The sequence below is a fragment of the Sminthopsis crassicaudata genome, chromosome 2, assembly GCF_048593235.1.
Source record: "Sminthopsis crassicaudata isolate SCR6 chromosome 2, ASM4859323v1, whole genome shotgun sequence".
Taxonomy (NCBI): domain Eukaryota; kingdom Metazoa; phylum Chordata; class Mammalia; order Dasyuromorphia; family Dasyuridae; genus Sminthopsis; species Sminthopsis crassicaudata.
Window position 1 is genome coordinate 471,109,617 of NC_133618.1, and position 13,453 is coordinate 471,123,069.

General features: G+C 33.1%; 1 protein-coding gene and 1 long non-coding RNA gene across 10 annotated transcripts in view; one reads left to right on the forward strand and one right to left on the reverse strand.

The window, feature by feature from the left end:
• The window catches only part of GARNL3 (GTPase activating Rap/RanGAP domain like 3), a 202,322-nt gene that overhangs the window by 136,305 nt on the left and 52,564 nt on the right, over positions 1-13,453 (forward strand). For all 5 annotated transcript variants that reach the window (XM_074293137.1, XM_074293140.1, XM_074293141.1 and 2 more), the window contains one exon: positions 950-1,016. In XM_074293137.1, coding sequence (XP_074149238.1) covers positions 950-1,016 — 67 coding nt within the window. The remainder of the gene's footprint in view (positions 1-949; positions 1,017-13,453) is intronic.
• LOC141557455 (uncharacterized) overlaps positions 1-13,453 on the reverse strand; it is a 169,778-nt gene that overhangs the window by 97,868 nt on the left and 58,457 nt on the right. The gene's annotated exons all lie outside the window — the stretch shown is intronic.

Here is a 13,453-nt window from a genome sequence, read left to right on the forward strand (position 1 = left end):
GTTAACCTTATGTTTTCATATGCAAGAAGAATCTATGTGACATAGTAGCCATGGGTCAGACATAGAGTTAGGAAGAGTTTGTCTTTAAACTGGTCTCTAATACCTGCTAAATCTGAAATCCTAAAATTAAAGTTTGGAGAAAATAGAGAAAAGAACAGAAGTATAAGGATTAGCCCTTGAATGACACAGATAAACATGAAAGGAAGAAGTCACTCAAGAAGACAAAAGAATAATCAGAGACATGAGGGGAGTTTCCAGGAGAGGATGAACAAAAAAGTCTGGTGCTAATGAGTAGTGAAGAAAGATCAATTATTTGCCTAAAATGAAGTCATTGGTGGCCTTAAAGGTATTATAGTAAAGTAGTAATAATGGAAGTCAGATTATGGGGAGTTAGGAGGCAACAAGTAATTAGGAAAAGGAGGTAGTAGTTTTAACTAAGTTAGGCAAACTGTTTATTTGGGGGAGTCTGTCTATCTCTGTTCAAGTTTCACAAAGAAGAGGAGAATATAATAGAATATCTATAAAGGACAAAGAAGTTTAGGAGAAAAAGATGGAATGAGTGGAAAAAATAAAGAGTGACATGAGCAAAACCTGTTGAAAATCTGGAAAGGATCTGATTGAAAGTACAGATGGAGGGATAAAAAGAAAAATACTTCTGAATCAGGCAGGATGGAAGGAAAAAGAAATCATTGTAAAGGCAGATCTGTGGAAGTGAAGACCTAGCTTTACCTCAGGTCTTTTCCCTCAGTGTTTTCTGATCACCGCCTACTCACATAGACTAAATAGATGTTTTCTGATAGTAGTTAACTCATTTCTCCCTGAGTTTCTATAATGCAGAGGGCCAGCTGTAGATATTAATATCCATACTAAGCATCTCAATGATTCAAAAAATCTTTTCAGTAGTGTCAGTATTCAGTCTGCCCACTACCCTTGCCCATTATCATTACAGGTTAATTTTGTTGCAGCTATTGATGTATATGAAGATGGGGAAGCTGGCCTGCTGCTGTGTTACAACTGTAAGTGCTGTTTCATTCCTAAACGATTTAAATATGAAAAGCTTGTTCTTTTTAAGTCTTATAAAGGCTTAAATGAATTAGTCATAGGACTTGACTAAATGCATCTTTTACATTTATATAGATTGTACTTCAAATTTCTCTACCACATAAGGCTACAATATAAATAGCCTAGCTAGGTCAGTCTGCAAGCATCTTTTTCTTTCTCTAACAGTGGTCAGAGAATTGCTAAAGAATATTCTGAGAGTTTGTGTTGTATTGCCTTCCATGGCATTAACTTTAAAATATAAGGATGTATTTACCTCAAGCATCTCTTGTTTTGCATTAGTAACCTGTTCCATAAATTTATCTAAACCTTTTTGAAATAAATTGTGTAGTGTGAGCGTGGGAATGAGTATAGGGGTGGCTATGGGTGTTGTGGACCATTTAAAAAGAAAAAAGAACTTCATTTGTTAAAAAAAAAAAAAAAGAAGAAGAAGAAGAAGAAGAAGAAGAAGAAGAAGAAAAAGAAGAGTTCCGCCTAAGTTACAATTATAATGTATCACATACTTAAAAGTATTTGAAGGTTTACAAAGTATTTTCCTCACAACATTCTATAAAGCACATTAGGTTATTCTTCTCATTTTAAAGATAAGGAAATTGAGGTTTAGAAAAATGAAAGAACTTGCCCACAGTCCTGTAGCTAGATTTGGAGATTAGACTTAGAATTAGAGGACCCTTGGAGTCCTATTGGAACCCTTGGAAATCAAATCCAATACTTTCTTCCATTGTCCCCTTTCATAAACCTGCTTCCACATGGAAATACTTATATACAAAAGGGGAGAAAAGATTTCCTCAAAAGTAATGATTCCCCTGTTTCCCAGTCATTGTTTTTTTTTATATATCGTTTTATGAGATAGTTGTCTGATTTATTTTTAAATTTCTTGTAAGAAAACTTTTAAATAACTGTTATATTTTGACTTTGACATTTTGTCTTTATTTTGAAATTACCAGTCTAAATAATATCAGATTACTTGCTTTGGTAAACAGATTTTGATTTTTTTTTCTTTTAGGTACCTAAAGAGGATGGGAAGGGAAGGAAGAATTGATAGGAAAGGGGGAAATGAAAAATAGAAAGTTAAGGCAGGTCAGGAAATTAAAATAAACTTTTCCCTGAAATAAAATCAAGTTATTCATTTAATCAGATTATTTTATTTAAAATATTTTTGTAAATGCCAGTAATTTTCATGTCTCTGTCTTGTTTCTGACATGTCAGATATGTTATATGAAAATATTATTTAGGAATAAATTTTATTAACATTTGATACTATTTGGAACAATATGGTAACAAAGATTTTTAGAATTTTTTTTCTAAATAGTGTACTATATATGAGGCTATATGATATAATGGAAACAAGCCAGAGTTGGAATAAAAATACCTGGTCTACAAAATGCAGTATTACTGCTTATTATCTGCATAGTTTTGGGTAAGTTAAATAAACTCTTTGGGCCTCAGTTTCCTCATGTGTAAGATGAGAAGATTAGATTACCTCTAAGATTCTTTCCTTGAATTTCTGATCCTACGTTTATCCTTTTCTTATAAATATTCTTAATACTCATTATTAAGTTGACCACAACATGGGGATCCTCTAGCTAGTTATCAAGAACTAAGCTATAATAAATTTCAGAGTAAAGAATAAAATATAATTGCTGACAAGATTTTATTAAAAATTATACCAGTGAATTGATGAAAAACTTAAATACCTAGATTCATTAGAAATGTTTGAAATGCTAGTCTATTTAACTACAATAAATTCTTCCTTAGCTAAAGAAAGAACCTTTTGTATCATCATTTAAAGTAAGAAATTGTCCAAAAACTGAAAAAGGTAGGAAAATTCATCCTTTTGTTCCAAGTTTCAAATATATAAGAAAAAGAAGGTGAAGACTGAACTGCATACCTACAGTTATTCTGAGTATTTCATGTTAACTTTGCTGAAATGATATTTTTGAATGTAGTTTTGAATGAAGTTTTGGTTGATTTTTAACGCATATCTCAAATTTAAAAGCAAAATGATGCAGTTAATATAGCTCAACATTTTGAATATATTACTTTTTGTTAAAAATATATATTTATTGGTGAAGTCAAATGTAAAGACAATTTAAATAGTTGTATTGATTTCTTAATTCTAGGTAAGAAAAACTATCCCCAAATATTCCTGAATGTATTTGCATCCTAAAAACTTCATATCTCATAGACACAGATCAAGAAGTGACCTTAGAGGTCAGTGAGTCCAACTCCTTCATTTTACATAAGGAAAGTGAGGTCCAGAAAGGTTAAATGACTTGCCCAACATTATTCTATTAGTGAGAAGCAGAACCAACAATTAAGCCCAAGCATTCTGACCCCAAGTCTTTTGTTTTTCTCCATTCTGTAAACATTTGCTTCAATTAATTTTGGTAAACAAACAAAAAAATTAAATTTTTATTTACTTACCTTCTATATAGGTATATATGAAAATATATACCTTCTATATAGTGGACCTTTTAAACTATCCATGTGTTCTCAAAACTATAGAATAATATCACTCATTTATCTAGAGGTTTCTAGTAACTTCTAGGATTAAGAAAAGGTCTTCACTGGAAGTCAAAGTAAGAGAGAATAAATTTTAGAACAGATTGTAATGTAAATTCTGTATCCTGCACATTCCAGTCCCTGGATGAAATTCACGTCATGGGCCAAGGTGGAGCTATGGCTGTGGTCTGAGTGGAACCCTTTCCCAATCCTAGAAATAAGGATAAAAGGATCAACAGAGAAGTTCCATTTGGGCATGTCTATTGATCTTAGGATAGTATAAACCAGATTAAACAGATTGGTTATCTGGAAAGAGTCAGAAGAAAAAGATATTGCCAGAAATAGAAGAAGACTCAAAACCAAAGATTCCCAACAATATCTTAAGGGTCAGCATTGAAAGTTGCAAGAGTCAAATGCCCCAGAGACAGAGGAGGATAGATAATGAAAAAGAAATGAATCTCAATCTCTCTCTCTCTCTCTCTCTCTCTCTCTCTCTCTCTCTCTCTCTCTCTCTCTCTCTCTCTCTCTCTCTCTTTCTCTCTCTCTCTCTCCTCGTACATACATGTAAATTTTAAGCTCATCTAGGTCTTGGCCGATTCCATTCTCCCAACTCATTCAAATCCCATGTCATCTGAAAAATTGCTTTTGCCATCACTTTCTTCTTTGTTCTTCGTACAAATTGGAGCTGTCTTATATATGTACCTGCCAACTGTAGCACTTGCTACTCTTATCTTTGTAACCACCATGGAATTTATGATGAGTGGTTTTCCACCCAGATTTATAGAATCATTTTTTAAAATGACTAAAGCAGAAAAAATGTTTGGTCAATTCATTTAGTTCTAGGCCAATTCTAGCCAATCAATACTAGATGCAACAATTATATAGGATTTTTTTTTTTTAAAGAAAGGCATAACTCACTCATTTCTTCACTGAAGCTTCAATACTATTTGTTTAAAAAGGAAGCAGAGAGCCCCAGTTATTGAGACAAGAATTCATTATGTGACAAAAATTATTGGGAAAATTGGAAAGCAATCTCAAAGATGAGGTATAGAATATCTCATGCTATATACTAAGTTCCATTTAGGTATGTGATTTAGACATGATGACTTAAACAAATTAGAGAATCATGGAATAAATGATCAGATCTATAGTTATAAGAAGAGTTCATAACCAGACAAAAGATAGAAAGGTTCACAGGATGTAAGATGGATTGTTTTGATTATACAAAATTAAATAATTTATCCATAAACAAAATTATTTCATCAGAATTAGAAAAGAAGCAAAAAAATGGTTTAGAGAGGAGATCTTTGAAGCAAATTTCTCTGTTATAAGTCTCATTTCTAAGATATATAGGGAACTAATTCAAATTTATAAAAATAAAAGTTATTCACTAATTAATAAATAGATATCCAAAAGATATGAACAAGCAGTTTTCTGAAGAAGAAATATAAGCTATCTATATCCTTATGAAAAACATGTTCTAAATCATTAATAATTAGGGAAATGAAAATTAAAGCAACTTTGAAGTACTACCTCATACCCATCAGATTGACAAAGTTAACAAAAAAGGGAAAATAACATCCCAGAGGGGCTTCAGAGAAAAGTTGTTTTAATGTACTATTAATTAATGTACTGTTGATGAAATGTAAAGTGATATAGTCTTTAGGAAAGTTGATGTATCCCCCAAAAGCTATTAAACTGTGCATAACTCTTAACTCAGCAATAGCACTACTAGGTTCATACTCTAAAGAAGTCAAAGGAAAAAGAAAAGGATCTATATTTACAAAAATATTTATAGCACTTCTTTTGATTATAGCAAAAAGAATTGGAAAGTAGGAGAAGTGCCCATCAACTGGGGAATGGATGAACAAGTTATATTACAGTAATATAATTGAATTCAATCATACTATAAGAAATAATGAAGAGAATGGTTTCAAAGACACAGGAAGACTTATGTGCATGCAGTTAATTGTTCAGAACCAGAACAACAATTTATATAATAGCAATAAGATTATAAATACAAATAACTTCAAAAGATATAGGAACTCTAAATAATATGAGGACCAGTAAGTTACAGAATATTAATGAGGAAATCTACGTGATAGATTCAAAGTGTAAATTAAGGAATTTTTTTGACAGTACAGGAATATATTTTTCTTGACTATATGTATTTACAATAGGCTTTATTTTTCTTGATTTCTCGATGAGTATGAGAGAAAAGGTAAGAGTAAAATAATGCAAACTTTAAAATTTGAATGAAAAAAAGCAGACAATTATGACAAATTATTATATAAGAGAGTAATGTAGTCAAACCTGTGAATTAGAAAATTCATTTGGGAACTATGCCAAGGATAGATTGAATAAAAAAATGAAAAGAGGAGGACTAAAGAGAGTATGATGTCTATCATTCTTCTGAGCCACATAAACCAATTAGGAAGTTATTATCATTGATAACCTGAAGGGTAGTGATCCTGTGAATAGAGAAGGCTATCTTCCTGGAATTTGATTATCAATAGACCTTAATACTTCCCAGAAACTGGTGGAGAAGATTATAGGTCCCTTCCAGCAGTAAATTCAATTGCCTGCCACTTAGGATTATTCTCACAATACATCTACTCTGTTTTACTGACAGGCTCATTTTGACCCCAAACTACATCCACTCACTTTCTCTACCCTCAGCAGCTGTAGATATGAAAGGGAAATAAATGATTCAAAAGATCCTATGGCCCATGACAGAACTTGGTAGACTGGTAAGGTTAGGATCTCAGAAAAAAACAAACAAACAAACAAACAGCACATCCAGTGTACATGTCCTCCTACCCCATCCAGTCTATAGTTTTTAGTTTCAAAGAGATACTAATAAGATCAAAGGATTTAGAACTTGAAATGAGATTAGTTTAGTTTTCTCTTTTTACAAATGAGGAATCAGAGACCCAGAGTAAATGACTAGTCCAAATTTATACAGTTAATAAACTCTACTTTGACACTTAGCATTGCTAAAATAGTGGGTTAAAGAGTGGTTATAATGACCATGCCAGCCCATGTAGCAGAATGATGCAGAGGTATAATTAGCATTCTATTTCATAAAATAATATTATAATAGGCAATAAAGTTGTATGGGACAAAACTATTTTATCAATACCTAGACTCTTTCTTTTTGTAATGTGTTCTTTATGACTTCATGCTACCTTCCTCAACTTTAAACAGATATGCCAAATTCCATTCTAATTTCTGTGCCCTTTTGGATTTGGTATCCTTGTGAATTCATAGTAAATGCATCTGAACTCCTTTTTTTGTCACATTTTGTCACATGATAGATCATATCAGTTTTCTTCTCTAAGATTACCCTTCCTTTAGTCCATATTAATTTCCCTTAATCATTAGTATGCATTATTCTCCTGCTCTGTATGGATCAGAAATTTGATAAGGGAATAGCCTAACTTATTCCCTTCCTGACATTATACTTCAGCTGTATTGCTTTGTTCCCCTAGAATTAACTGTATTCTCTCTTCATACTACTGTACTATAAAAAATGATGAAGAGGATAGTTTCAAAGAAACCTAAGAAAATTTGTATGAATTAATGCAGAATGAAAAGAACAGAAGCAAAAAAGCATTTTATACAATAACAGCATTATTGTGAAGAGTCACAATGTTGAAAGATTTTAGAATTCTAATCAACACAATGACTATTCACAATTCCAGAGGATTCATAATGAAACAAGTTATTACACTTCCTGATAAAGAGGTGATACTCAGAATGAATACTGAGATATAATTTTTTGACAACGACCAATAGGGGATTGTGTTTGCTTGATGATATAATGTTTTAATAGGGGTTTTATCTTTTTTCTTCTCAATTAGGAATAGGCAATGAAGAGGTGGGAGGAAGAGAAAACAGAATTTTTATTGACTAAAAAAACATTCTTTTCCTATAGTTTTCCTTCCATCTTGTGTACTCCCCCATCACAGGGCTTCAACACAGGCTTCTCTGCATGTATCTTAGGAATATTAGCTAATTAGTGCTTAAATATAGCTATTTTCTATTGGTAAGCCCCAAACTATATGTTTTTCCTGTCTAGGAAAGATGGACCATTGCATATTTGTAAATATCTTGATCTTCAGCTGAATTTTGTAGATTATAACCTTTGCACCCTTTTTAGTAACTTATTTTTTATTATTTATTTTTTAAAAATTTTAAGTTAAACATTTTAAAAACATTTGACTTGTATGACATGTAGCCATAAAGTTAACTTAGCCAAGATGTCTCAGAATAACACAAGAATCTAAGACAGATGCTACTAGAGAGAGTTTTTTTTCAACATTCTGTTAAGAATTAACATCAAGTAAGATGTCCAAAAGAAATCAGTATATTGACCAAAAGATTTTTGACTAGTGTCATGAAGAATTTTTTATAACATTCAAATAAAGCAATAATTTCATATTGGTGTCAGTGGTTTCCACCCATTACTATTTATAGATGACATGATAATTATATCAAACTCAAAAATGCTATAAACTAAACTAGACAAATGGCAGCTAGATGGTATTGTATGTAGAGCTTCTGCGTGGGAATTAGGAAATCCTGAATTTGAATCCTGCCTCAGACTCTTCCTAGCTGTGTGATCCTGGAGAAGTCAATCAGCTTTAGTTGTCTTTATCCTTAGTTTCTTCATCTGTAAAGTGGGTTGGGTAGAGAGAAAATCTCAGAATTTTTCTGAAGATTGAATAAGATAATATATGTAAAGTGCTCTCTGAACTTTAAAACACTATATAAATATTAGATGCTATTATTAGTGAAGAAAGCATTCAGCACATTTGGTAGTTTCTCAAAGGAAAATTTATGGGAAAACATGGGCAAGAACTCCAGGCTAGGAATCCAAGAAGGTTGCAAAAGATTTGGGTAAAAGGAGAAACATTGAAGCAGCAGGAGAAAGAGAGATACTTGAGATGGAGGAAGAGCTCAACGAATCTGGTAAAGACAATGGAAAGGAAGCTGGGATAACTGACTGACTGAAGTAAGATAAGAAGTGTTACCTGAGAAGAAGAGTTCTGTATGTGGAAAAGGAGACTGGGAAATGGCACAAACTTGACATGGTCATATTGGAGTAGTAATGAAGTTTCAATTATGGAGACAATTTGCTAGAACTTGCTCTTTATCCAAGAATCAAGTCACTTTTGGATTTGCCTTAATAATAATTTCATCTTTCAAAAGATGAAGAAATGAATGAAGGAAATTAACATTCTGTAAGTTGAGTCTCACCAACAAAATATGTTGGGAGATAGGGGTAGGAGGAATGATGAGAATTTTGTGGAGAGAAATGACCATTTCATCTTAGAATTTAGGATAAAAATAGAGGAAATCTATAGTGCTTGGATTTGGCACTGAATTGCTGAAATATTTTGGAAAATGGGGGAGGTGCCATAGGACTGGAAAAAGGCAAAATTCTAGAACATATCATTAAGAAAATAATTTGTGAGCACCTAGAAAGGGAAGCAATAATCACTAATATATAATGATAATGATGATAGCATTGATATAATGCTTTCAATTTTATGAAGCATTTTTAAAATATTGTTTCATATTTATCCTACAACAAACTTGAGAAGTAGCTGTATTTTGCAGATGAGAAAACTGAGGTTCAGAGATGTTTTGTGATTTGCCCAGTATCATAAAGCTAGTAAATAGCTGAGAATGGATTTCAATTCAGATCTTCCTGACTCCAAGTCCAGTGCATCACCTAGCTGCCTCTAAAAGCCAGCCTGGATCAAAAGAATAAGTAATACCAAACTAATTTAGTTTCTTTTTTGGCAGGGTAATTAGGACAAATGAGATATTTTCTAAGCACTTAACATAATATCTGACATATTGTAGGTATTACATAAGTGTTAGCTATCATCATTATCATTATTATTATTGCTATTATTATTATTGAACTGGAGAGGGAGCTTATGATACAGTAGATAGAGATCAAGTCTTATGGTGTTGAGCTTTAAATTCTGCTTTTGACACAAACTTATTCTGTAACACTGGATAGGTGTCACTTTTCAGTGTTCCCCACAGTTCTTTAATCTGTCTTGGTAGCAAAAATCTCCTCACTGAAATTAGAGGTGAAGACAAAAAATATATATACTGGTGGATTATAGGAATATTTTAAATAGAATATACTTAAATTGTGGCAGTGCATTTGAGTTTGCCATGCTTTGCTTGTGTCTAAATGTTATTAAAGGTAGGTGTACTTAGAACTGCCTAAAACATTGTATCCAAAGGATTAATCATTAATATAATGATGTCAATTTGACAACGATCTCTATTGAACAACATGTGATTTGAATATCAGCTTGGTCATGTGGATAAAGGACATAAATAACAGATTTGTGTAATTTACAGATGACATAAAGCTTAGGAGGATAACTAACTTTTGGGATAATAAAGTGTAGATTCAATAGTACAAAAGCCTTTATGGAGCACCTGTTATGTGCCAGGCTCTAGTTAAACACTGAGGATGCAAAAAGAGACAAAAGACAATCACTGCCCTTGAGGAGTTCACAGTCTAATGAGAGAGACAACAAGCAAACAAATATGTACAAAGCCATATATGAGATTACTTAGGAACTAATTTAAAGAGGGTACTAGAGTGCCTAGAACTGAGAGATGAAACAGCAAGGAAGCCAGTGTATTAAAGAATACATAGTGGAGAATAAAGTGTGAGAAAACCAGAGAGGTGAGGGGGTGGAGATTATATTGGATTTTATGGATTTTATTATATTTTATCATTTTATCCTGGAAGTGATAGAGAACAACTGGGATTTATTGGGAAAGAGAAGTGCCACAGCATGACCTGCTAGAATAGTTTAGAAATTTGGGCTTAATAGAATAAATTGAAATTTGATAGGAATAAATGTAGAGTAATATTGAGTTCAAGAAATCAACTTCATACATACAATATGGAAGATGTATGACAAGAAAGAATCACAGAATGTGAGAGTTGAAAGGTATCTTGATGGCCAATCTAGCCCAATCCATAAAAGAAAGAAATTTCCATTCAACAATTAGAACATACTTGATAAATGGTCATCCAGCCTCTAATGAAGGGAAAGCCACTACTTCTTGAGGCAAAAATTCCTGCAGAAAAAAATCTGGAAATGTCAGTGGATTGTAATCTCAATTTAGGTCAACAATGTTAAATGGTGGCTAAAATTGGTAATTTATATCCAAAACAGTAATAAGAGAAGCACAGTTTCCAGAACAGGGAAACTAACAGTTTTACTATACTGTGTCCTAGGAAATACCATATGTGGAGTAACACATTCAGTTCTGGAAATTTTAAGAAAGACATATATTAGGTGGTGTCCAGAAGACAGCAACTAAAATGGTGAAAGCCCTGGAGAGCATATGTCATATGAAGATCAAATGAAGAAGCTAGAGCTGTTTAGTTTGAAGAGAGAATATCATTTGACATGATAGTTGTCTTTAGTTATTTAAAGGGCTGACATAGGACTAGAGTTCTTTGAAATTACTGTGAAACAGAATTAGATTTCATGTTAAGGAATATTTTAATAATTAAAACTATCCAAAAAAGAAATGAGCTTCCTTGGGAAATAATAAATTCCCTCTCATTAGGAAGTCTTCAAACAAAAGCTAGGTGGTTACATGTTGAAGATGTTAAAGAATAGCTTCTTGTTCAAGTATGAATCCAGCTCTTAGATTTCTTGATTATATCATAGAATTATATAGGGGTCCATATAGGGGTCTATGAGTCCATAGATCAGTAATGACTATATTGCTTTCATTGTATAAATATACTCATTTAAATACTTGCTACAAAAGAGTTTGCTTTCCACCCTTTTAACTCAGGTACATTGGTTTTCTTAAGGACTGACAGCTTTTATTTTCAAAGCATTTTTGATGATTGATTTGATTGATTGATTGATGAAATAAGGTGATTTCTACAAACTAGAGGCTGATGAGTTTGACATTGGTTTCTGGTCAGAATGTAAAACAGATTATTAATTTGGATGGTTTGTAACTTAGAAGTCAAGTTAACAAATATTTATTCACTGTAAGCCAAGGTTCATTAAGAAGGCAAGCAAAAATAATTTAATTTCTTTTTTAACAGGATTTCTGGGCTGATAAGTCAGGAAAATGCTATAGATATAATATATCTGGATTTCAGCAAGCTATTTAACAATCTCCAAGATATCCTTGTAAGCAAGATAGAAGAATGTAGAGAAATGATATATTCCAGTGAATTGGTAGCTTGTTGAACAATTATAATTAAAATGTTAATTAACAGATTAATGTCATTCTAGAAAGAAGGTACTAGTAGAATGCTACAGAGCTCTTTCATTGGCCTTATTCTCTCCAATATTTTATCAATGAATTAGATTTTCCTTCCAAGGCACAGCATTTTAAGGAGAACTGTTAAAAGGAGAACTAGTATGAAAAGTTGATTTTTAAAGCGTGCAATATGTTAATCATTTGAAGGAACTAGGAGTGTTTGTCATGGGGGAAGAAAAAATTTGAAGGAGAAGGAACAAAGATATGATCAGTCTCTTCAAGGATTTGAGGGCCAGTCATATAAGAAGAATTACTTTATTCTGCTTAGATCTAGTGGCAGAACTTGTAGGGAGATTAGATTTCAGCTTAGAGCCTTACTATGGTTCTCTTAATATTTCAGTGTCCTTTTCTCCTTTACTCAGTAAATAACTAGCTTAGCTTCTTTTTCAGTCATATAAATCTGTAATGAATGGGCTAAAAATTCACTAATTTACTTTTCAGTCTGGATTACTTATAATATCAAATTAAACAAAGAACAAAAAAATATTCTGTTCTACTTTGCTCCCCACCCTCTTAGGCTTAAAACACACACACACACACACACACACACACACACACACACACACACACACACACACACACACACATTGCACACACTTATGAACTCAGCCCTGTTTCTGATTCTGAGTTCAATTTTTGTGTTAAGGAGGAAAACAGGGGAGTTGTTCAGTAATAGTCTTACTACCAGATCCACTCTGACCTTTGTATTTAAGTTCTAGTAACTGATTCCTTGCCCTATACCTAAGTTCCCTAGAAATTGAATTCTCACTTTTCCCCAAAATCCTCTCAGTGATTGCATTTCCTGCCTTGTTCTGCTCTCTCTCCAGTGGCTATTTTTTGACAATGAATCCCAGTTTCTTCATGACTTCCAATAGCAGTCCACCCACCACCATCCATCTTTCAACATCAGCTTGGATGGATGCCCTGGTTTTAGACTCAGTATGAACCTTTGTTTTTTAATATTTGGTTGCCATTTCCTTCCATACTTACTCCTGCCTCAGGACTGATTTGTTAGTTTTGTGTCTACTTTTAGACACGTCCACTCCTAGAATTTTCAGATGCTACAAAAACCCTGGCCTTGCTCCCCTATTCAGAACTACAGACTTCAGGCAACCTAAACTAAGCTTTCACATCACCAATTGTGACCATAAGGCAGTGGTCCTCAAACTTTTTAAATAGAGGGCCAGTTCACTGTCCCTCAGACTATTGGAGGGCCGGACTATAGTAAAAACAAAAACTCACACTCTGTCTCCTCAGCCCATTTGCCATAACCCAGCAGGCTGCATATACGTCCTCACCAGGCTGCATCTGGCCTGCAGGCCGTAATTTGAGAACCCCTGCCATAAGGTATCCTGTCACTTCTTCCTTCTGTCTCCCATATGACTGTTTCAGTTCTCTTTCTCATCATAATAAGTCAAAATAACATCATACCATGGAAAGCAGATTAGATCTTCAGTCAGAGAACCTGGATTTAAACCTTGGTTCTGTCACTTACTGTCCATGTATCTTTGGAAAAAGTGATTTAAACTGTCTTAGCCTTAGTTTCCTC